Source organism: Pseudonaja textilis, chromosome 4, assembly GCF_049901715.1.
Source record: "Pseudonaja textilis isolate UNSWEBS1 chromosome 4, rPseTex1.2, whole genome shotgun sequence".
Classification (NCBI taxonomy): Eukaryota; Metazoa; Chordata; class Lepidosauria; order Squamata; family Elapidae; genus Pseudonaja; species Pseudonaja textilis.
Window position 1 is genome coordinate 84,447,230 of NC_141993.1, and position 24,729 is coordinate 84,471,958.

General features: G+C 42.5%; 1 protein-coding gene across 8 annotated transcripts in view; it reads right to left on the minus strand.

Moving 5' to 3' along the window:
- The window catches only part of MCF2L2 (MCF.2 cell line derived transforming sequence-like 2), a 196,014-nt gene that overhangs the window by 96,276 nt on the left and 75,009 nt on the right, over positions 1-24,729 (minus strand). For 6 of the 8 annotated variants that reach the window (XR_015743645.1, XM_087933537.1, XM_087933542.1 and 3 more), the window contains exons 4-15: positions 21,272-21,362; positions 17,602-17,721; positions 16,265-16,381; positions 13,847-13,996; positions 12,270-12,394; positions 10,229-10,343; positions 8,275-8,394; positions 7,318-7,509; positions 5,602-5,793; positions 4,982-5,159; positions 4,202-4,305; positions 2,809-2,897 (exon numbers count right to left, since the gene is read on the minus strand). Coding sequence is in view for 7 of the 8 variants with exons in the window: in XM_087933537.1 (XP_087789663.1) it covers positions 2,809-2,897; positions 4,202-4,305; positions 4,982-5,159; positions 5,602-5,793; positions 7,318-7,509; positions 8,275-8,394; positions 10,229-10,343; positions 12,270-12,394; positions 13,847-13,996; positions 16,265-16,381; positions 17,602-17,721; positions 21,272-21,362 (1,593 nt within the window). In the remaining variant the exon portion in view is untranslated. The remainder of the gene's footprint in view (positions 1-2,808; positions 2,898-4,201; positions 4,306-4,981; positions 5,160-5,601; positions 5,794-7,317; positions 7,510-8,274; positions 8,395-10,228; positions 10,344-12,269; positions 12,395-13,846; positions 13,997-16,264; positions 16,382-17,601; positions 17,722-21,271; positions 21,363-24,729) is intronic. The other 2 variants (XM_087933538.1, XM_087933536.1) reach the window with 1 other exon arrangement.

Below are 24,729 nucleotides of genomic sequence, written 5' to 3' on the forward strand. Positions count from 1 at the left end.
TATTTCACACACAAATTTGGTTTCTGGAAATGGCCTGATTTAATCTCAATAGCCTGAAATATTGATAGCAATTACTGATAGCAATTTTGCATGTACTAAGTGTGGTATTTTACTTCTTTTGTGGCAGCAATAGAATCCTGTATTCTCTACAGGATAAAAACCTTTCCACAGTTATTCAAATACTGACCGTTAATGTTTTTTTTTTAATGTGCACCTTAAATATGCTTGTGCTCATGTAAAACAGATTATAATTGGAAGGAAATATGCTTTGCCAAAGAAACACATTTTAAGAATTTTGTATTTTAAATCTCTCCCTAAACATTATGCAAAGCCTTGGGGAATGGCTCAACCACCCCACCCACCCATCCATCCACCCCAAAAAACTACAGACTATTTTACAGCTATGCTGGCTGAGGAATTTTAGAAGTTGAAATCCAGAGTCTTAAAGTTGCCAAGGTTAGGCAGGCAACTCTGGACTATTACTTGAGCTATTCTCTCCCACCCTGAAAGTGGCCTAAAAATCTTTTAAAACTTTGGCTGTTTTCACAGGCCTTGTTTAGGGTCTTTATGGAAGCTTGGTGGTGATTTCTCATTAAAGGGAGTATGTTTGGCAGGACGCACGGGATTACATTTACAGTATTTATTTTTCTAGCATGGTGCCTTAATGACTACACCAAACTGGCTAATAGATTTTAATATATAGTACTATTTTTATTCTTATTGTTATTGACATCAGCCACCTAGAGTCATTTTGGAGTTGTGGGCTGTAAATCTCATAAATAAAATAAATAATTCTGGAGATTTTCCTCTGGAATAAATATGCTTCCATACTACAAAACATGCCAAAGTGTTAATATTTATCTATAAGAATAAAGAGGCATAAGAATGTGCTTATATAGTAGCCCAGTTCTATAATCTAATACTTAATATATCAGGAAAGAAGATCATACAGTTACTTATGGATCACATCACACCTGGAACACTCAGAAATGTAATTTTTGCCAGCTCTAAATTCTCCATTAATTCATAAATGAACATAAAAAACAGTTTCCTAGCCTTTTCTATAATAGTATCAGTAATTCTATCCAAGCCTACCGTCTAACATAGCTTAGTTGTCATACATATTTATTTTGCAGTATTCTGTCTTTTTAAAAAGGAACGAGTTGATTATTTAGATGAGTTAGATACCTCTGCTAGTCTTGGGAGCTTATGAAATAGTCATGAATTAAGGCCACTGTATTCAAAAATCAGTATGTATATAGGATTCTTTTCCATATATGAAGTTACAAACAGACAAAATTCTTCAAGATGTAAATTTTAGACATCTCTAAGTTGGCAACTAAACAATGTGGAAATTGGATTAAGTGGATTTAAAAATAGTTCCCGTTATGATAAGGAAGTGATTTATTTATCAATGACAAAATTCATTCACAGGGTTTGGAACTAGTATTGGAGGATCATTGGAATGGGAAAATATATTAATAATCATAATGATGCAAAGTTTTCACTTATATCACATTAACAAATATGTATGCATTCATATATACAAATTGTAGAATGCCATTCCCACATTTTAGCGGACCTCGCCCGAGCGCGAGACAAACGCTGAAGAAAAAGAAGAAGAAGAAGAAGAAGCCATTCCCACTCAGTTGTGCACATCATGGTTTTTCCCTTAAAAATTAGGGAATTATATACATCTTGGTTTCAGAAAAAAATTCCCCTCCACAAAGATAAGAATTTAATAAAGATAACCAAGGATTTATAAACACATATTTATGAATATTCCTAAGTATATTCATTGATAAACATATTATAAAGTAAAATATGTATTTGGTACAAACATAAATAGAAAATAAACAATATCTTATAAATAAAATATTAATAAATGGTTTTTAATGCATGTAAACATTTTTGAGAGGAGATACTTCTGAATTTCCATATTATTCTGGAGAAAACCCTTTTCTCTATATTTTGCAAGCCACGCATCTTTTATAATCCTTCATGCTAGGTGAAAAAGCTCCAGTCATGCGAGATCTGATTATTACAACCAAATCATTTTGGTTATTCTTCTCTGCATCTTCTTTTTTTTTGCTCCATATTATTTTTTTGAGATACAGTAGGTTCATGTTCTGTTAAATTGCAGGTTCATACAAGATCAATGAACCCTAGGTTCATCCTTTTACAAACAAAGTATAACACAGCATTATCTTCAAATCTTGTGCTAGAGACCCAAGGAACTAGTAATGGAATACAGGTAGTCCTTGACTTACAACCATAACTGGGACCAGAATGTCTGTTGTTAAGCAAGACAGTTATTAAGTAAGTCACACCCAATTTTATGACCTTTTTGCTACAGTGGTTAATTGAATCACTGAGTTGTTAAGTGAATCAGGCGGTCATTAAACAAATGCGGCTTCCCCCATTGACCTTGCTTGCGAAAGATAGCTAGGAAGCTCTCAAATTGCAATCACTGATAATTGCCACATGCCCATTGGCAAGTGCCCAAATTTTGATCACATGACAGTGGGGATGCTGTAGCTGTTGTAAAAGTGATATGTCACTATTTAAGCACGATTAGAACTTTGAATGTTCATTAAACGAACGGTTGTAGGTTGAGGACTACCTATATATTTGAAAGTTAAGAACCTCCTTTTCTCCAATCCCACCCATGGTCCTGAAAATGCACACATTTCAGACACTGTAGTAACACACCACTTCCTTGATCAGAATAACAGACTGATCCATTTAAAAATTTAAAAAAAATAATAATAATAATAACCAATTTTCTGAGAACAAGGAATTTCCTACCTTCTCCTCGTGGAAAGATTTTCTTCACTTTCACTTATTACCAAGACTCTGCTGGAACCTCCCTGACTTGCTTCATGCATCACTTCAATCTGGAGATTAGTTTTGGAAAACACAGGAACACAAAACAACAAAAAAAAAACAGAAAAAGAATCAGGGCTCCTTTATCTACAAAACAATTTCTAAATTTCGTATAAAAACTGACACCGCCTGGAAACTCGCATCCTAAAGAAACAAAAATGCAAAATCATCCTGGCTTGGCTGTCAATTTTGTTTTGAGACTAAAACTGGTCATCTCACAACCACATTTATGCTACCCAATTCTTACTTGGCAGCGAAGCTTATATGAAAAATAACAGGAGTACAATTAGCTTTGAAGTCCAATGACACTTGACAAATTTTCTAATGCCTGGACTTTCATGTGGCTGTCTGTTCCTGTATTTACTCCTCTTCCTCTGTCACTTCCTGCGCCTTGATGGTTTTGTCTGGGAGTATCAGAAACGGATACTACAGACTACCTAGGATTAGGCACAGTTGAACAACAATGTAAATCAAGCTATTTTTGACTGGAGATCAATTTAATTATTATTATTTGATTCCTTTTGTCGGATCTGTTTCCAAAGATTGTGGGGAACAAAGCTGGTGACCCAATCATGTTCTATAAGATGGACCCAGATTTCTGGGTATGTATGCATGTTGTTTTGGAAGGTGGAAAACAGGTATATTAAATTCTGCAATGATTTGACCTGCCTGTTTTATTTCCACCACACCTCCACCAAAAACCTTCTGAAACATGGCGCCACCAAAAATGGACGCCATTACGTATTTACAGGTAGTCCTCAATTTACGACTGGTTGTTTAACTGCCATTCAAAGTTATGATGAACCTCTCCTACTCTGTTTTGAAGTTCCAATGTCTGCTTCCCCTCCCCCAGAGCCACATGATCACATTTTGGGCCTTTGGAACTGGCCCGCCTTTATGGCCGTTTGCAGCTTCTTGTGGTCACATGACCATTTCTAGCCAAAAACAAAAAAAACCAGCCATTGGGTACAATGGGTTCAATTAACAATCTCTGCAAAAAATGTTGCAAAATCTGGTGTGGTCATAATGGTGATGCACTTAATGACCAACACGACGTATGACCATAATTCTGGTTCAATTATGGTCATAACTTGAGGACTACCTGTATTACTATAATTTTATGTGCCTTGTTGGCAATAAAATCTTGCGAGGCAGGGGAGCAAGGTCTAGAAATTGGAAAAACAGGAGGCTGATTCCGGATTTTTTTTTAAATTGCTACGGTTGAGAAACATTGCTGTACCCTGTGCAACACCAGATATGCTCCGTGAAATTTCTCTCTTGAAAACTTAACTTGCAAATATCACAACTCTCTTACCTTAATTCCACCTTTAGCCTTCTTTACACTTTTCTTTTTGGATAAATCTGCATCAGAAATGGATTTTGGAGGGCTAGGAATTTCTACTGATCTTCTATTGGGAGCTGGGGGGGAAAAAAGACCAAATAAACAGAACTCTCAAAAGATCCGAAAATGCCACACACTACCACGCACATCACAAAGATGAGAGCTGGCAGCTCTCCGGATTTGGTAGCATTTCTTGCTGTCCCCCGAAGTGGCATCTCTCTGTCTCAAGTAATGTCCAGGCTTGGGCCCTTATTAAGTCAAAATTAAAAAGATCTAATTGTGTTATTTTTCAATTGTCTTGGCCTCAGCTGCAATCAAGACAAGCCCTGGAGTCCAACCTCTTGCTCAGTGGGGGAAAAAAAAATCCAATTTAAGAACGCCAGAGGTATGGTTATTTAGCATCTGCTGAACACTACAATAAATGGGGGGGGGGGCACAACTTGCTGTAAGTTCCACCATTAAATCGTCCCACTGCAGAAAATTCCAGGAGTTGTAAGGTCACCGGTAGTTGAAGAACTATAATGCACGCATTCAGAAAGACCTGTAAGACTAGCTTGAGCGTAAATACGCAGAAATATTTAGGTGATTAAAAAGACTTAAACTGGGTGCGATTCCGGGAACCAGCATAGTACTAACCTAGCTAGAGTAAACAGAGGAAGGATATCGGCAAATAACACTTGGCCGAGAAAACCATCTCTCTAAATATGGGACTCTGGAGTCACTCCGTCCCATGCTATTCCCCCAAAACCTTACCTAACGAGGCAGGACGGACGGTTTTAGGAGAGGCTCTCTTGGGCGAGGATTCGGGATGAGGGGCAACGGGTTGCACTGGCCGGGTCTGTTTTGCGGCCAACTTCTTCAGGCTGACTTGTCTCTTCTCAAACATTTCTTGCACGTCTTCGAGTTTCTGTAGTACTCTTTGGGCATTGCTCTGCAAGAGACAATAAATGAATCAATTGGGGCTATGTAAGGAACCAATGCAATGCTTCTACTCAAAAGCATCTTTTCAGCAGCTGATGCTTGGTCTTGGCGTTGAGCCAGGGTGTCCAACCTTAGCAACTCTAAGGTCTGTGGACTTCCATTCCCACAATTCCACAATGCTGGAAGTTGAAGTCCATACGTCTTAGTGTCTATGGAGATTCTCAGTCATCCAGTTCATAAGCTTCTTGGGCAAGAAGCAAAACGTCTTCAAAGATAAACCAGAAAGTCCAGTTGTCTCTTGAAAAAAGCACCTCTGGAACACCCCAAGGTTGGATACCTCTGTTGCCAAGGTTGGACACCTCTGACATTGATATCAGTGGACTTTAGTGCCTTTAGATGGCTTTCAAATACCCTTGGACGAATGTACATTGGCTGCCCACTCAGGATCTTACCTTTATTTCTGGGGTGAGAATCATGTCAAACTGGTTGTAGAACTCCTTTGCATTCAGCATCTGGTAGTCTTTGAGGGTTTCCAGGAACTTCTCTATCTCACAAAGTGCAGTTTCAGCTCCCTCTTGTGTCTGGCATTTGTCTACAGCTTGGGAAGCTAAGAGGTAGATTCCAGCTTCACCCCATTGGCTAGCCTTGAAAAAGAGGAGATGAATATGCTGTTAAAAGCTCAGATCATACATTTCCTCATATATCATATCCCCGGGTCCTCGTGGTGTGAGCAGGGTCATTTTAAGGGAGCAGAAGAATTTAGAGTTGGCACTATTAAGGTATTAAATGGATACGTTACCATCAATCTGTGAAATTGGGCATTTTATAGAATGCCTAGGAAATCTGCAGAGTGCCAAAAACGAAACGTCGAAGGATGAAAGACTTAATATTGCACATATATTCTATGCAGTGCCAAAAGGCAAACCAGCAAAGTACAGAAAACTCTTGCTAAAATGACATTCTGAGCCTTCCTTGTTGCAATAAGTAATCAATACTGGACTTTTTCTCTTTTCTCTTAGGTTTTTTTCTTCAGTAGGAAAATCCTGTACTTTATTTTGCATTTCTTCTTTTATTTTCATGCACATCTTTTAAATAAAGAGTTAGGGTTAATATTAGGGTTAAGAATAGGGTTACAGTTAAGATTAGAGTTGGGGTTAGGCAAGCCTAACCCTAATCCTTTTCATGACTCTTCATATTTTGCCTAAATAGTTCTTATCATTCTGCATAATATCTAGGTACTATGTACAATGTCTAGGGAAAGATATAGTATAAAGTATATAAACTAACACAGACATTTCATACTTTGCCTAAAAATGTCACACATTCAACAGATTTCTTAGGCGTTCTGCACAATATCAGTTTTTCACACATTGCCGGCAACATATACATCATCTCAGGCCAAGTAGTCTTTTACGTAGCACGAGAGGCAGCGGAGTCAACAGAAAAGGGATCGTAAAAGTTATAATGGTGGCTATAACCATTTCATCAAATCCCACCCTTTTCATGGGGTGGGGGGAAACCATTTAAAGGCTGAGGAAGTTTCTAATCCACTCAAGAGAAAAAAGAACTTTGATCAGACAAACATTTGCAAAAGCCTGGATAATCTGGAAAGACTGTCAAAGTAAGTAAAATCAATGTGGTTACAGAATTTAGTTTCCTGATAGTTTGAAACTTTTGGTGGAGAATTCCAATTTTTAGGCAACCAATAGTTACAGGTAGTCCTCAGTTGATGTTCGAAGTTACAGTGACACTGAAAAAGTGGCTGGTGACTGTTTTTCACAATTATGACCATTGCACACTTATGACCGTGGTCCCATGATCAAAATTTGGACACTTTTGTCAACTGATTCATATTTATGACGGTTGCAGTGTCCCTGGGTCACATAAATTACCTCTTGCAACCTTCTGACAAGTGAAGTCAATGGGGAAGCCAGATTCACTGAACAACTGAGTTACTAATGTAACTGCAGTGATTCACTTAACAATTGTTGGCAAGAGAGGTTGTAAAATGGGGCAAAATTCCCTTAACAATTGTCTCACTCAACAACAGAAATTTTGGCCTCAATTGTGGTAGTAAGACTGCCTGTATATTGTTCTGTGAATCTTTAATACCATTGAGCAATTAATTTTTTCCTGACCTTTACTTACACTTACCCACAGCCTCTTACCTTATCTAACTGTCTGTGTAATTCAAGAGATTTCCCCAAGATATCGTATTTTTTCTTGGTTTCATTGGCAAAGTCATCACAGATCCTCCTGAGTTCAACACACTTCGGTCTAATGGAATCTATTGCATAATGGTCATTTTGGATCAACTGGTCTCCATGGACAGCCAAGGACTGGGCTCTTTCCAAAGGTTCCTGTAAAAGAAGGAAGGACAAAGAAAATCAAAAGGTTTATCATTTGACCTTTATCAAAAGGTTTAAGGAAAATAACCCACAATTTAATTGATGTTCCAGATACCTACATCAGAGGAGAGTACTGCATTTCCCCCAAAATAAGACCCTGTCTTATTTTTTTTTTTGCCACCAAAAAAGGCACCAAGTCTTATTTTCAGGGGATGTCATCCGCTGACTAACCTCACTTGTGTGTGTCACCCCTGACCTCCTTTTCGCTGTCAAAGGCCTTCAGGAACTTATTTTTCTGCAGCCGGCAAGGCTTCCTGAAGGCCTCTGCAGCCTATAACAGGACTCCAGATCAATCTGGAGCTTTGTTTTCAGCTACAGAGGCCTTCAGGAAAGCCTTGCCAGCTGCAGAAGAAATGGGATTGTAAGGCAGGTGTTGGGGTGTGTGAGGCCTGGCTACAACTGTCCAGAGGTAGTAGGGCAGCTCCACATCCTCACCCTAGCTTAATTTTTATCCGTGCACTCTGAAGTGGGTGGGGTCTTCATCAGGGCTTATTTTGGGCACACACATAAAAATCAAGCTAGGACTTACTTTCGGGGCAGGTCATATTTTGGGGGAAACAAAATAACTGCAGCCCCTTTACAACCTGTGGACTTCAACTCTCATAATTCCTGAGTCAGCCATGTTGCAATCACGCAATGTCTCGCTTAACACCAGTGTTGCTGGTCCCAATGATGACTGTTAAGCAAGAGCAATTTCTATTATTTAGGCCAATTTACCTGTCCTCTTTCTTCTAATTGCCTTTGTTCCTTCAGGATATGCTCCACGCGGGAGATGCTGTCTCCAATATCCGTGAAAACTGCTTGCACTTCCATCAAGTTGTCCAGTGTTAATTTGACCTACAAGGAAAATGGGCATAAAAAGAAGGGAGCAAATTTGCTACAATCTCCTGGCTGCTAAGACTGCAGAAATCAAAGCAAAATCACAGACAACCAAAGGAATAGAAGAATTCTTCTACCAAGACAGACAGACCGCAGATTAACTGATAACATGTATTTTCTGTCCACAGCTAGAATATAATAAAACAGCTTTTCATAATTTGATGTCCTTCTGTTATTGTTGCCTGCTGGGTGGAGATGGGATTTGTAATCTAATGCAATTCAGAGGGGGCAATTTGGAAAATGCTATGGATTATTTTACATACAGGTAGTTCTTGCTTACTAATCATTCACTTACGGCATTCAAACTTACAACAGATCCTTGAGGTGGCAGACATTGCAGTGTCGCTATGGGCACATGGTTGTGATGGCTCTGGAATATGGAACCGACTTTCCCACCAACGTCAGCAAACCACCACCAGTCAAAATTCATATTAGTGGTCCGTGGGATTTAAAATTATGAGTTTGATAGTCCCTGAGGTCCAAAAGGTTGGTGACCCCTGATCTAGATCATTGCTTATTCATCAGACGTTCACGGAATCCATCAATTATTTTTATATAGCCACAAAACCATTCCATGAAACTACAGCAGTTATGTGTTCCTGGTTGTACAACTCAAATAAGTATATATATTTGTGGGATATTCAAAGATTTATTCCATAGAAACAGTCCTAAATTGACCTTGTTCAGTTCTCCTTTTCAAGGGATTAACATCTGAGACTGGACAACATTTTCTACTACAAACACAATAGATGGGAATTGATTTGTTTATTTATTTATTTAAATTTGCCACACATCTTGTTTCAAACAACTGAGCAGCTTATAGTATAATAAACATTAAAACCATTTAAATCATCAAATATAAAATGACAGAACACAAAAATAGAGTAGGGTTAGGGTTAGGGTTAGGGTTAGGGTTAGGGTAGAATAGAATAGAATAGAATAGAATAGAATAGAATAGAATAGAATAGGTGGTAGCTAACCTTTTTGGGCTCCTGTGCCAAAAATTGTGTGTGTGCTCGTATGCACGAGCACCCAAGAGGCAATGCCCCCCCCCCACGCCCCCTGTGCACGCGCACACAACCCCCCCCCCCATCCCCTTATCTGCACTGTGCCTCACAGCTGATTTTTGGCCGGTTTGAGGCCTTTTTTGGCCTTCCAGAGGCTTGAAAAAAGGCTTTGCAGGCCTAATAATAGGTCCGTTTTGTCACTTCCATATTACTATTATTCGTCCTGCAAAGCCTGCAGAGACTTTTTTCAAGCCTCTGGGGAGGCCCCAAAAGGCCTCAAACCAACCGAAAAATCAGCTGTGAGGCGCGTGCATGCGCAGTGAGGTAAGTTTGCCTGCGGCTTGCGTCTAGCACAAATGGCTCTGCGTGCCACCTGTGGCATGCGTGCCATAGATTCGCCATCACGGGAATAGAATATGGAATAGAACGGAGTGGAACAGAACAGAACAGGTTTTCCCCATCACTGGTGTTATAATCACAGCTGGATAAGAAGAAAAAAACACCCATTAGTGTGACTTTACCCAGATCATTTGAAGTTTAGATATTAAATCCTGGATATTTTAAGGCTGAGCAAGTTCTCCCATCTTGAAAATCCTGCCAAGAATCACTGGCTGACAGCGGCCTCGGTGTCGTATAAGTTGAATATCTGTTTTCCTTTCATACAGATTTGGTTTTGGATGGAAGTAATACATATAAGGAACAAAACTGATCTGCCAAATTTCCCAGGAGGGAAACGGAGAAGGGGGAACAAATTTAAGGATTAAAGAGACATGCAAAACAGTTACCTCTCGGAAATTCTGTTCAAAATGTCGGAGCTGCAAACACTGCTCTAATTTTAGGTGATGCTTGGACCAAAACTGATCAAAAGCTCTTTCGGTCTCATCCAACTGGGCGAGCAACCTGACAAAAGAATGACATTTGATTCAGAAACATAATTTCTTTCTTTGAATTTCAAGGTACGGAAATAAGCTTAGATGAGCCCATGCATTTCTCCATGGAGATGGGACAGATTCAAAGCAAATTTAAAGCTTTTAGTTTTTTTCGTTAACAAGCCGGGTTTGTTTCTACAACTCTTGAGAAATAAAGCAAGAAAATGCAAAAAGGTACAAAGGAACTGTACTTTGGCTTGGAAGCACTTTACAAATTTTACTCACCATAAAAAAAAAAAAAATACAGCCTGCATTTAAGGATTCTGCTAGTTAAGAAGTCGAAAAATGACTGAATTAATTAATTCATTATCCTACAAAGAAGGGATGTGGCGCACTGGTTAATGCGCTGGATTAAAGATGGCAGAGGCTGTGCAATCTTGGCAACTTTAAGACTTGGGGATTACAACTCCCAGAATTCCCCAGCCAGGATGGCTGGCTGGGGAATTCTGGGAGTTGAAGCCCCCAAGTCTTAAAGTTGAAGTCCACAAGTCTTGAAGTTGTGAAGGTTGGACACTTCCATGGTAGAGAATGTGGGAATGACCTTCGAGGAGTGGGAGAAAAAACTCAAGACTGGACAACCGGCATACAAATAATATCTCGGCCCAGAGAAAGTGAGGAGAGAGGGTGGGAAATATTTCAGGAGGGCACCTTCTTAGTTTTCTGGAGGGTAAAAATAAAGGATAAGAAAAAAAAAACCTTTCAATCTTGCAAGATTCTATTAATCTGACTTTACAGCAAAGCTAGAAGTAGCAAAATATTAGTTGTATTTCTTGTCTGGGCTACCTCACATCATCTAGGCAATAGCCAACAGATCAGTGGTGACTAACCTTTTTTGGCTCCCGTGCCGATAATTGCGTGCACGCTTCCACATGCACATTCACATACAAGCACTCAGAAAGCAATGCGTGCTGCCCCCCCCCCACACCTGCGCATGTGATCCCCTCCGCGCCCCATGCATTTCTGCACGCACTGTGTGCACCCCACTGCATGTGTGCCAGATACCCAACAATCAGCTGTCAGGTGGCGGCGGTGCGTACACATGCGCAGTGGGGTTCTTCCGGGTGAGGTCTTGTGTGCTGGCAGAAGTGGCTCTGCGTGCCATAGGCGTGCCATAGGTTCGCCAACATGGCAATAGATGATCAATCTTTTGCATTTCACGAAGCATCGTTTTTGCCCTGGTCTCAAAAATTGGTACAACATATATAAAATCCTCCTAGCAACTATTACTACTAGGACTGCTCCTTCCTTCCTTCCTTCCTTTTCTTCCTTCCTTTCTTCCTCCTCCTCCTCCTTCCGAGCATATTCCTGCAAGTGCAGAGTCTGCTTTTCGGATCATTAAACGCCACTTTGCATGGTCAACTGCGTCTCCAGGATGCAGGCCCATGGCTTGCATATCTTTGTTGATGGTATCTTGCCATCTCTGTTTTGGACATCCACTGCCCATTGACTTCTAGTTGGCAGGCAGTCTTGGCCAAGGTGGAAGGTGCTGCTCTCTGGACATGTCCATACCAGGGGAGTTGGCCTTCTCTCATCTTCTCTATAATTGGTGCCACACCAAAACACTGTCGGATGGTGTCATTTGTGATGTGGTCAAGAAGGGAGGTGCCCAATATCCAATGGAGCATTTGCATTTCCATGGCATGGGGACAGTTTTCGGTCCCTGTTATTGCTGCCCGGCTTTCAGTGCTGTACAATGCAACGGGGCAAATGGTTGTCTTGTAAATCTCAGATTTCAGACGGGTTGGCATTCGTCTGCCACATAACACACCGGTGATGTCTCACTAACGCATCCAGGCTGCATTCACAAATGGTCACTAAACAAATTGTTGTAATTCGAGGACTACCTGAACTACAAGCTGAACTACAAAACAGGTTACTTCAACGTTGAGGTCTTTACCTTTCCACAGTTGCCACGTTTTCTAATTCATCAGGACTGAGTCTGCTGGCGGCCGTTCGTGAGACAGGGTCCCGGATACAAGTCAGTAGCATGGCTCCCTGCTTCACCGCTAGCTTCAGCTCATCCTGTAGGATGTTGGGAAACAGGGAAGGGGGGGAAAAAACGTTCTCATTTAATCCTTAAACCCTGCAACATCTGTCATGTATTGCTAGAATAGAACCTGGAGGATCATAAATTTATTGAGTTATAATCTCTAGCCCCAAAGGCAGGGGTGGGATTCTACTTGGTCGGACCGGTTCTATAGAACTGGTTGTTACAATTCTGTGCAGTTCGGAGAACCAGCAAATCCACTGGCGGGCCTTCCCCTCCCCTCCCCGCCCACTCACTCCTTACCTGATACGCGCACCATCCAACTTGCCTGCCTTATGCCTTCACCTAATTTTTAGTAAGTTCCTATTTTTCCTTCTCCCCCCCCAACCATCAGCTGTTCTGACTATCAGCTGTGTCGGGAGATTTAGATTAGGAAATTGTTGGATTTCTTGCTTTCTAGCTAATCTAAAAGCAGAGATGCTGAACCTTCCTTAGGACTGAAGCTTCTATTTTTCAGTGCACTCAGGTAGCAGATTGCAGAAAGCTAGATCTCTGAGTGAATCTGTGATTATGTGAGCAACTCAATCTGCCTGCCTGCTTTGCCTGATTTTGGGTAAAAGGTGCTTTTTTTAAAAAATGGAAAAATATTTACATAAATTATTACAATATTTACATACAAGCCACACCCAGCCAGTCACATGACCACCAAGACACAATCACAAATTAGGCCACATCCACAGAACTGGTTGTTAAGAAATCTGAATCCCACCCCTGCCCAAAGGCCCACCCTAGATAGCAATTTGACTCCCATGGTTATAAGCCATACTTCATCACATGGTTTGGAGCTTCAGAAAGATAAAAGAACTTGTTGAAAAGAACTGATAAAGAAACGGATGGCCGATTTTTCCTCTTATTAACACTGCAGTATCCCCATGGTCATGGGTTCAAAATTCGAGTAATTGACAACTTGAGTGTGAAAGTTGCAATGTCCCAGAATCATGTGGTCATTATTTATAAACTTCTCAGCTGACTTTCGACAGGTAACGTCAATGAAAGAAGCCAGAGTCATTTAACGACTGCATGAGTCACTTAACAACTGCAGTGATTTGTCTAACTCAGGACTGTCAAACTCGTGGCCCATGGGCCGGATGCATCACGCACTGGCCACGCCCAAATTTAGCAAAGGGCGGGGGAAAGTCGCAATATGTCATATGTGACAAACGACGATGCAAGTTTGACACACCTGGTCTAACTGAAGCAAAAAAGCACAAAACTGTCTTGCTTAGCCAATTTTAGGCTCCACTGTGGTCTATAACTGAAGACAACCTATATACCAGATTGAGTTATTGCAAGGGGAAATAAGCCAAACGGATAAGTACATGAAATAATGAAAAACTGACTTCTGACCTCCATCTCAGGAAACCTTTCGGTGGATATAGAAACCCTGGCAATATCCCCTTTAGAGTTGTGAAGTCACACAGGCTCACCTTCAGCTTGGTGTGTTGTTCTTTGTGGGAACACAAAAGTTCTTCCGTGCACTGGACGTTGTTAGGGAGTTCTGTCTCCGCCAGGTTTGTTCCAAAGGCCTGTAACATCTGTGCTGTGGTTTTCACAGTCATGGCAAAATTTTCAATGGCCTGGGTGGTGGGTGAAAATTAAAACAAAAAAGCATCAGCTATCTTGATTCACAAAGACAAGGAAGTTGTTATGCCCCTGTCAGAGTCTGAATCCGAGGAGGAAGTCAGACAGATGTCAGGGAATGGGAGTGTGGCTCCATTGGCTGTGGAGGAGTCTGGGAAAGGGCGAAGTCCGGCTGGGCAGAGCAGGGGAGAGATAAAACAATAAACTCTGAGACAAACATTTCCTCAAAGTTCCATTTTATTAGAGTTGTCATATTGGCACATCTGGAAAAACCTGAATCTGAGAGTTCCGGGTTTTCCCTTCCCAAAAGAGAAATCAAAGATCCCTCCCCTGCACCCATCAGTCGATCGCATGGCCCAATTAAATCGTCATCCCATCTGGAGACATTCCTCCAGATACTCCCCTCCAGGTGCAGGGCAACATGTCCTTGACTCTCTGAGAAAGAATGTTGTTGAGTCTAATCTTCTACCTCACAATGAAATCCACCCCCTTCCAAATTCCCAGGCACTGAAAGTGGCAGCCTTGAAGCTTCCAAGTAAAAAAATGGCTTCCATGGCTGACTTAAGAACTGTCTGAATTTTGGGCTCAATTCTGATCGTAGGTCATGGACTACACGTATTGATTTGCCCCCATTTCTTTACATTTCCAGCAACGGAACACAGTGTAAAAAATAATTCAAATGCTGGCCTGTCAAACTGGCAGCCCACAGGCTGGGTGTGTCATGCTCAGGCCACGCCCACCCAGGCTCCGCAATGGCAACAAATGTCACAGTGCGTCACGTGACGTGATCAAGCTTGACACCCGTGTTTTAATGTATCTGCTCCTTTTGCAAACAAAGACGCACAAAGAACAAAAGGCTTTGACAGTCGCTGTTACTATCTTGACACGCAAACCCAGACTACAGATGTCCCTGAATAGCCACTCATTAAAATGGACGTGATCCATATTTTCCAGTGTTCGGTTCATCCTTCTTTGGAGTCTAATGTACTGAACCGCTAAAGCGTTTGATCATTTCGGTTCAGCCATGCATTCCCTAATGGCCCCAAGCCATAGCTATGAGGGACTTCGAAGGAACAATCATAACTTGAAACTATTGCAAACTTCTCCATTGCAAATCAGAAAGTCTATGTCAGAGGTGTCAAACTCAAGGCCCGATTTAAGAACTGACCGGCAGTGAATAGCTGCCAGATGCTGTGAATCTGATGTAATATAGGCTGATGTAACAGGCTGAGTGATTCAGCATAGTATGAGTATTTCCCTTTAAGACTGAAGATTAAAGATCCCTTTAAGAGGTGTGTATATAAATGGTAGTCATTAGAGGGCGTGGTTCTCTTTCCTTGTGACCAGTAGTCAGTGGAGAAGTTCTCAGTGTGTTAAGAAGAAGAAAGCTTGCTTGTAAAGGTATTTTGCCTACCACGTGTATTGTCTGTGTATAACTGTAGTATGTAAATCACTGTTAAAGTCTCTGTGTGCTGTGCTTTGCTCCTGGGTTATCTCACAAAGGTAGTCAGACTTCAAACCGGATCTGGCCCGCAGGGTGCCTAGATCTTTGCCAGCTGAAAAAGGAGCTCGTGAGGGCAATGGGTGCCCCCCAGTTCTGTTTTAGCTGGCAAAGGATTGCAGGAGGCTGTCACAACCGAAAACAGAGCTCAGGAGCCCATTTTCACTGGCAGAGCACTCAGGCCGCCACAGGCGACCCCCGACACAAGTGGCCTCATACTGGCCACACCCACCCTGGCCACATCCACCCCAGCCCCCTAAGTCAAACACAAACCCTGATGCGGCCCTCAATGAAATCAAGTTTGACACCTCTAGTCTAAGCATTACAGTACTCTGCTTCTCAGACTGTATTATTTCTAATTTAACAGAATAACTTATTATTTTAATAACAGTAATTGCCAGGCTGAGGAGCAGACAGCAATGAAATGCAAAAGGGGGTCAGCAACCTCCCCCCCTGGTGTTTTATTCTTTGGGTTTTTTTTTAATATTTGCCTTTTTTAAAACAAAAACTGATTTTAAAATTGTGTATTCGAGATGGGAAGCCACATAAATTGAACAGATACAAATTAGATTAATCTATTCATAAGTTATAGTAAAATACACGTATCACCTTCCACTCTTTGTTTAAACTTCCTATTTAAAAATCAAATTATTATTTAATTTCTAGTGTAATTCACATTTTTCAGTTCACTTAGAATTTCTGTCTTACTCTATTATTTTTAGAGGTTAGGAGAGAATCTAACAGTTACTACCACTGTACTTACGGTTCGATGGTGTATCCACTGACTGTGTCCATATTCCAAGGTTCCTCCTAACTCCCGAGTAAGCTGACTTGTATCGATGTAACCGTGTAAGTCAGACACTGAATTTAACATGATGATCTGCACCAGGAAAAAAAAAAACACAACAAAAGGGTCTAAAATCAAAATCTTTCCACCGATCAATCTTGATTCCTGAAAGATATAGGGGCACACCCATATAATTTACATTATATAGTTTAACGAAAAGAAGGACTTAGGAGTGCCATGATACCAGTCTTCCAATATTTGAGGGGCTGCCACAAATAGGAGGGGGTCGACTTATTTTCCAAAGCAGCAGAAGGCAAGACAAGAAACAATGGATGGAAACTAATCAAGGAGAGAAGCAATCTGGAACTGAGGAGAAACTTTCTCACAGTGAGAACAATTAGCCAGTGGAACAGCTTGCTTCCAGAAGTTCTGATTGATCCAACACTGGAAGTTTTTAAGAAGAGATTGGACAACCATTTGTTTGAAAGGGTATAGGCTTTCCTGCCTTGAGCAGGGGGTTGGACTAGAAGATCTCCAAGGTCCCTTCCAACTCTGTTATTCTGTTACACGTATGACTTTCCCTACACGCTTCCCCATCGATTTTGCTTATTGTAAACTGCCTGGGGAGTTATTTTATCAATGGCTGGAGAATAAATACAGAAGTTAGAAATTAAAGAAGACTAGCAAAAAAATAGTAAGCATGCAAAAAGAATTAAAAATGTTAAGATGGGGAATATTATAAGAATTAGATATATTATGTATATTCATATTAAGTAAGACCAGAGTATTGATATAAGCAATGTATATGTATAAACTGTAATCATTATTGCACAAGATATTTGTACCCAGACAACATACTGTTTAAGTGGAAGATGGATTGTTTATATAAAATAAAATTTAAAAATTATCTTTAAAAAGAAAACTGCCTGGGGAGGTCCCAAGTGGAGATCATGTTATTGTGGGATGCTGCCCCATGGTCATAAGTGTGAGGACCAGTTGTAATCCACTTTTTTCCAGCACTATCAAAACTTCAAATAGCCATTAGCCAAGGACTACCTGTAATGATATTAAATAATCACTGAATGTAGAACATTAACACATTGCAGAGTCAGTGCTACTAAGAACTTTTCAATGAGTTCCTTGGCTTTACTCCATATACAGGGTGTATACTACATACAGATGGGTTCTGTTGTGGTTTGCCGGCAGTAAACCGAAGACTTTTGCATGACTGATCCTGAAGAGGCAAGACGAGAAGGAGAGGCATTTGCTGGATGGAAGAGCGATGCAGAATCAGGAGGAGAAAAAGTGCTTACCGGTACCTTCATTTTAAAGTCATCGCGATACAGTTTGATGCCGATGTCAGCGATCGCCCTTTGGATGAAACGGGACGGCCGGAGGACAAAGACTAACTGCAAATTCCCGGGAAATGCTCCCTAAAAAGACAGGGGGGGGGGGGAGAAAGGGAAAGCGATCTGTTCTAAATCCGTAAGCGCTCCGAAATACCTTTCAACCCTTTGAAGAAGAGGAAAAGTTCTGAAGGCCACATCCACCAACATGCCAAAACCACAGAGCTTGGGGCACCACAGCGCCAATTTAATACCGTTAGTGCAATTGCTCTTCTATACTAATATAGTAGTGTTTAATATTTTCTGTCGTGACTCTTGGTTGGCCACCACTTTCAGTATGAACCTCTGAGAAGATTTTTAAGGCTGAACGTGAGGAAGGTGGATCTTCCTCACTCACCATTCGGACTTTTTAATTGTTTATTTTATACACTGAATCAACCACTGTTGAGATTAAAGGAATAAGACAGGATGCACAAGCTGAAGGTCAACCTCTGGTGTTTCTGAGGGTTATAATGAAATTGTTACAGTGCTGTAATAAAATGAGGAGAAATAATAAAAGGAAAGGAAAAAAACCCCAGAATCAGGTGGTTAAAGCTACAAGGACCTGAGCTGAAGCGAGCCTTCGGGAGAAACGTCTCGACTGTACAGGCTGTCACTCAGTGGGGCAGATTGTCAGGTGAAGTGGTGAGGACTTCCAGCATGGGCCAGAGAGTAAACTGTCAGAGTTGTAGTAGTAAATCATGCATTGATTAGAGGATGAGCAATAGAGAAGCAGTGGTGGGATACAAATTTCTTAACAACCAATTCTGTGGGCGTGGTCTAATTTGTGGGTGTGGCTTAATGGTCACGTGACTGGCTGGGGGTGGCTTGTATGTAAATATTGTAAATATTCATGTAAATATTGAATTTTTATTTTTTTTAAAAAGAGCAACTTTTACCGAAGATCAGACAAAGCAGGCAGGCAGATTGAGTTGCTCACAGAATCATAGATTCCTTCAGAGAAGGGATTTCTTTCTGCAATCTGCTACCTGAGTCTGCACTGAAAAATAGAAGCTAGGAAGGTTCAGCTCTGCTTTTAGATTAGCTAGAAAGCAAGAAATCCAACAATTTCCTGCTTCCTAGCTAATCTAAATCTCCCAGCACAGCTGATAGTCAGAACAGCTGATGGGGTGGGTGGGGGAAAAAAAGGAAAAATAGCAACTTAGCAGGCAAGTTGGACCCACGCATGCCAGGTAAGGAGTGAGTAGGCAGGGCAGGGTGGGGCCAGCCAATGGTGTGATTTTCTCTGAACTGCGCAGAATTGTAACCACCAGTTCTGTAGAAACTGGTGCCACCAGGTAGAATCCCACCCCTGGAGAGAAGGGGAGGGGAAAACAGGGAGATAGGGAAGGTGAGAGATGGAAAAAACAGAGAGGGATGTGGGAAAGGGAGAGAGAGAGAGAGAGAGAAAGACGACGGGGAGAGAAGAAATGGGGGAAGGAGAAAGAAAGAGAGAGGGAAGTAAAGGGAGAGAAGGAGAGAGGGGAGGGGAGGAGAGAGGGAGGGAAAGGGAAAGAGGTAAAGGAGGGGGGAGAGAGGATGGGGTGAGAGGGAGGAAAAGGAGATGGAAAAAGGAGAAAGAGGGGAGAAGGAAAGGAGAGAGGGAGAGGAAAAGAGGAGAGGGAGACAGAGAGAGAGGGAGAAGGAGGGAGATTGAGGTAAACGGGAGATAGAGAGCAGGAAAGGAGAGAGATGGGAAAGGGGAGAAGGCGGGGGAGATGGAGGAGAAAAGAGTGGGAGGGGGAGAGTATGAGAGAGGGGGGAGGGGAAGAAGAGGAGATGGGAGAGAAGGGAAAGAGGGAAAAAAGAGAAGGTAGAGGAAGAGAGGGAGGTAGAGAAACAGAATGTGGTTGACAGTGAGATTTGGTGCTGTTTAAACAAATGGAACTTATTTAGGTCAGCCTTGTTCTGAGATTCCTAACTCCGTTTGATGTTGACTTATAGCTTTACAAAACCACCCAAGACTTCCTGCCTGCTTCCCAGAAGGCACTCCTCGATGCAGAAGGAAAAGAAAAATATTTTTCCAACCTCACCCCTCCTTATGGCTCCCTTGCACTCAGTAGTGGCTGATAAACATTTTCCCCCCACTACTCTTATTTACTCACAAATGCACTGGCTGCCTCTGCTCTTGGCAAATTAATCAGTACTGCTGTGTTATTTAATTTACACCTTACTTTGATTTGTACCAGAGAAAGCAATATAGATCAGGCTTATATTCCTTATTCCTAGATTGATTCATGCCCAAGAACACATCAGGTAAAAATTCCGTCCTGAATTTCAGCTAACCAGGAACCAGTTCACACTTGGTTTCAAAACTGCTACATCGGTTTAAGCTGTGCAAACCAAACCACGATGATTTGGTTAGGGGAGACATGAGAGCAGTGTTCCAATATTTGAGGGGCTGCCACAGGGAGGAGAGGGCCAAGCTATTATCCAAGGCACCCGAAGGCCAGACAAGGAATAATGAGTGGTAACTGACAAAAGGAGAGATTCAGCCTGGAAATGAGGAGAAATTTTCTGACAGTGAGAACAATCAACCCATGGAACAGAAGTTGCCTTCGGAAGTTGTGGGAGCGCCATCACGGGAAGCTTTCAAGAAGAGACTGGACTGTCATATGTCAGAAATGATTTGGGGTCTCCTGCTGGGGTGTGTGTGTGTGTGGACTAGATGACCTACAAGGTCCCTTCCAACTCTGTTCATCTGTTAATTTGCAAACTATATGTCATTGCTTAAGGCATGCAGGCAGATCCAAGCAAAGACGTTGCATTTTAAAACGCCTGCGGGTGCACGGAGTTAGCGAAGCAACGCGGGAACCCTATTCACACCTCTGCAAAGCCACGCTGCGCGAAGAATCCACGCGTGAAAGTAGCGCGCCTGCTTTTTCCACTGAAGCGGGGCCGCCTCGTCCTTCGGAAGAGCGCCCTTCAAAAAGCATTGCATAAATACCGCCTTAGGGGCAAGGCTATTTATATTTCCGCGCATCTTCGCCAATCGGAGCAGGTCATTTGCAGAAGAGAGAGAGGGAACCGTCCTTGCCCGAGCGGCTGGCCCTTTTTGGGGAGGGTGGGTGGGAGAGGCTCTGGAGAGAAGACGCCGCGGCTCCCCGTTTCTCTAGCCCCTTTTGGAGTGGGGGGACAGACCCAGCAGCTCCGTGCACGCGCGGGGCCGTGGGAATCTTTCCAAAGCAGCAAAAGCGGGTTCAGCAATCCTGCCCTTTGCCAAGCAAGAGAAGCGCCCCCCCCTCCCAATCTGCAAAATGCAATGGTAGTGCAACTCCCTCCCTCCCTCCTTTTAATTTCTCCCGAGGCTGCTAAGGCTCTCGGTGCACGGTCGGAGCGGCTTGGCAAGCTGCAGCGACCCTCTGCCTATTTGAAATGCGGGGGTTTGCTGGTTCGTTTTTGCAGAAAAGTCAGGCGGGGCCCATGCGAGCATGCAACAGGGGGGCCCCAGCATCTGGAAGGAAGGCAGGCAGGCGGAGAGATTTGCCGCAGGAGTTTTGCAAGAAGCCACGCGGTGCAACAACAACAACAACAACAACACACGCACCCACACACTAAAAAAAAAAGAGAAAAAGAACCGTGGAATTGGCACACTTACTGCGATTCGGGTGAGCGATGCCTTGACCGCGCTCCATTTGTCCCGCCGTCTGTCGATGATGGTGATGAAGCCGATGCTGGCAGCCTCCAGACTGCAAAATAACCACAGAGGAAGTAATAATTGGGAAATGCAAAGAAACGGCAGCGGCAGCAGCATCGGTCGTTCCCGGCTACGTTACTGCAGCAAAAAGGCCCGGGCGGCGGCGGCTACACGTTGGTCCGAGTTGCTCCGAGCCAGGGCAATGGGGCACGGGCAGCGAGTGACATGCATGCCGCGTTTTCTCCCTGGCATCGCTTCCTCCCCCCCCCCTCCAAGGCGGATAGTTTAAAACGCCCCCCCACCCCCGCTTCTCCCTAAAATCGCTTCTGGTGGATTGCAGCTTTTTTCCCACCGAATGGCAGCAACCGGGCGAGTTTGGGATAATTTGCAAGGTCTTCAGGCTTGCCAAACGCAAATCGTTGGAGCCCCCGGGACCGGGGGGGGGGGGGCAAAGCAAGGAGACCAGGTGAGGACAAGCTTCCCCCTCAAAAAAAAAAAAAAAAATCTGATTTGAAAACTGAAAAAAAAAAAGATTCCCTGGTGGAGGCTGTGCCTTCTCACTTAGGTTGAGAAATAGGAAATCCGAGAAACATCTGAGCGTTATGGATGAATGACTGCAGAATTGTTAAACCGGACTTTGCTTCTGTGCTGGGAGCTAACCCCGGGACCTCTTTTCGCAAGTTCAAGTCATCAGCCTCTCTCCTGCATTTGGAAGAGAGCTCCCCACCCCCGCTTTTAAAAAATGTTACTGAAAACTTGAGAGTATCTCTCTTGTATAGCAAACCCCTGACTTACAAGGGGCCCCAAAATGTCTGTTGCTATGTAGAAGGAAGCGGGGAGAAGGGATAGCAGTGTTCCAATATTTGAGGGGCTGCCACAGAGAGGAAGGGATCAAGCTATTTTCCAAAGCACCCAAAGGCCAGACAAGGAATAATGGATGGAAACTGATCAAGGAGAGATTCAACCTGGAAACAAGGAGAAACTTTCTGACAGGGAGAACAATCGACCCATGGAACAGAAGTTGCCTTCAGAGGTTGTGGGAGTTTCATCCTTGGAGGCTTTCAAAGGGACACTGGATTGCTATCTGTCATAAACGGTGTAGGGTCTCCTGCTTGGGTGTGGGGTGGGACTAGATGACCTACAAGGTCCCTTCCAAGTCTGTTCCTCTGTATCTGTATACCATACAGGAAATCTCTGACTTACAAGCGAGCCCAAAATGTCTGTTGCTATGTGAGGTATTTCTTCAGTGAGTTTGGTCCATTTTATGACCTTTCTTCCCACAGTTGTTGTTAAGTGAATTTACGGCCTTTCTTGCCACGGTTAAGTTACTAAGTTAGTAACCCAGTTCAGGGACTCTGGCTTCTCCATGGACTTTGCTGGTCAGAAGGTCACCAAAGGGGACCACATGATTCTAAGAGGCAACAACCGTCATAAATATGAGTCAGTTGTCAAGTGTCTGAATTTGGATCATCTGAATTTGGATGTTGCGATGGTTGTAAGTGTGAAAAATGGTTGTTAGTCCCCTTTTTTCAGTGTCTTAACTTTAAATGGTCACTAAATGAACTGCCGTAAGGTAAGAACTTCCTGTGCTGTCCTTGGTACTTGTAATGTGGATGGCTGTTTTTACTGATTGCCAACAGAGGAGGATAACTGAGAACTCAAGAGGCCTAAATTCCAAGAGGCTAAAACTACCAGAAAAAGTTCTTAGCCCTTTGTCTTTTAGGGGCACCATTTGTGGTCCAAGGGCATTTTCAGAAATAAAAAGGATCCGGCAGTTTCGTCTTTGCTACATGCCACCAGTTTACCCTTCCGACATTTTTTTTGCAAAATATATGCAAAAAATTAAACATAAAACAGAACTGTGGAGGTGATCTGGGACTCAGACACGTAGAATCATAAAATAGAAAAAGATGGAATGATTAATAGGAGATAGTCTAATCCAGTGTGTTTCAACCTTGGTAACTAAGATGTGTGGACTTCAACTCCCAGAACTCTTTAGTAGTTGATATATGTTAAGAGGTGTGGACTTCAACTCCCAGAATTCCCCAGCCAGCATGCTTACACTTAGGCAAGAAAAACCAAAAGTACACATATAGACTGGGTGAAACCAGGCTCAATAGCAGTAACTATGAGAGGGATCTTGGAGTCTTAGTGGACAACCAGCTAAATATGAGCCAGCAGTGTGCAGCAGCCACCAAAAAAGCTAATGCAATCCTAAATTGTATTAACAGAGGGATACGGTCAAGATCAAGGGAAGTACTAATACCACTCTATAAAGCCTTAGTAAGACCACACCTTGAGTACTGTATCCAGTTTTGGTCACCACATTATAAAAAAGATGTTGAGACTAGAAAAAGTACAGAGAAGAGCAACCAGGATGATTAGGGAACTGGAGGCTAAAACATACAATGAACGGTTCCAGGACCTGGGCTTGGCTAGTCTAGTAAAGAGAAGGACCAGGGGAGACATGATAGCAGGGTTCTGATATCTGAGTGGCTGCCACAGGGAGGAAGGGGTCAAACTATTTTCTAAAGCATCTGTAGGCCAGACAAGGAATAATGGATGGAAACTAAACAAGGAGAGATTTAACCTGGAAACAAGGAGAAACTTTCTGACTGTGAGAACAATCAACCAATGGAACAGCTTGCCCTCGGAAGTTGTGGGAGCGCCATCACTTGAGACTTTCAAGAAGAGATTGGACTGCCGTCTGTCAGAAATGATGTAGGGTCTCCCGCTTGAGCGGGTGGACTAGATGACCTACAAGATCCCTTCCAGCTCTGATTATCTGTATCTTGAAGATGGCTGGACTTCAACTCCCAGAATTCCTTCCCTTCTTGAAGTCAGTGGACTTCAACTCCCAGAATTCCTTCCCTTCTTGAAGATGGCTGGACTTCAGTTCCCAGAATTCCTCAGCCAGTATGCTTGAGGATGAGTAGACTCCCAGATGCTTTAAGTTGAGAATGGACCTCAACTCTTAGAATGCTTGTTGGGGAATTCTAGAAGTTAAAAACCACACCTTAAAATTGCCATGGTTGAGACCCACTAATCTAATCCGGGCTTTTTCTGGTTAGCATGTGAATCCTACTTTGTGTAACTCAGCACACTGCGTGAATCCAGATCAGCTGATTTGTTCAAGATTCCCCATATAGTACAAACAATAGAAAGTGAACATGGGCTATTAAGTTAAACCAGGTTAAACCTATTATGTGAACACAGCTTTTGCCTGTGTTCCTGATCTATTGACCAGCAGTTTCCATCACTGTCTTATAGATCAAGGTGCTCACTTTTTTTTTGCTGAATTTCACAATAGGAAAGATTTTGCTGCTGTTACGATTTTAATTCAACATCTGCCCTTCACAGAAAGAACCACATTCTGCATTAGCTTGCAGAAGAGTTGGCCTTCTTGCCGTTTATTGTTT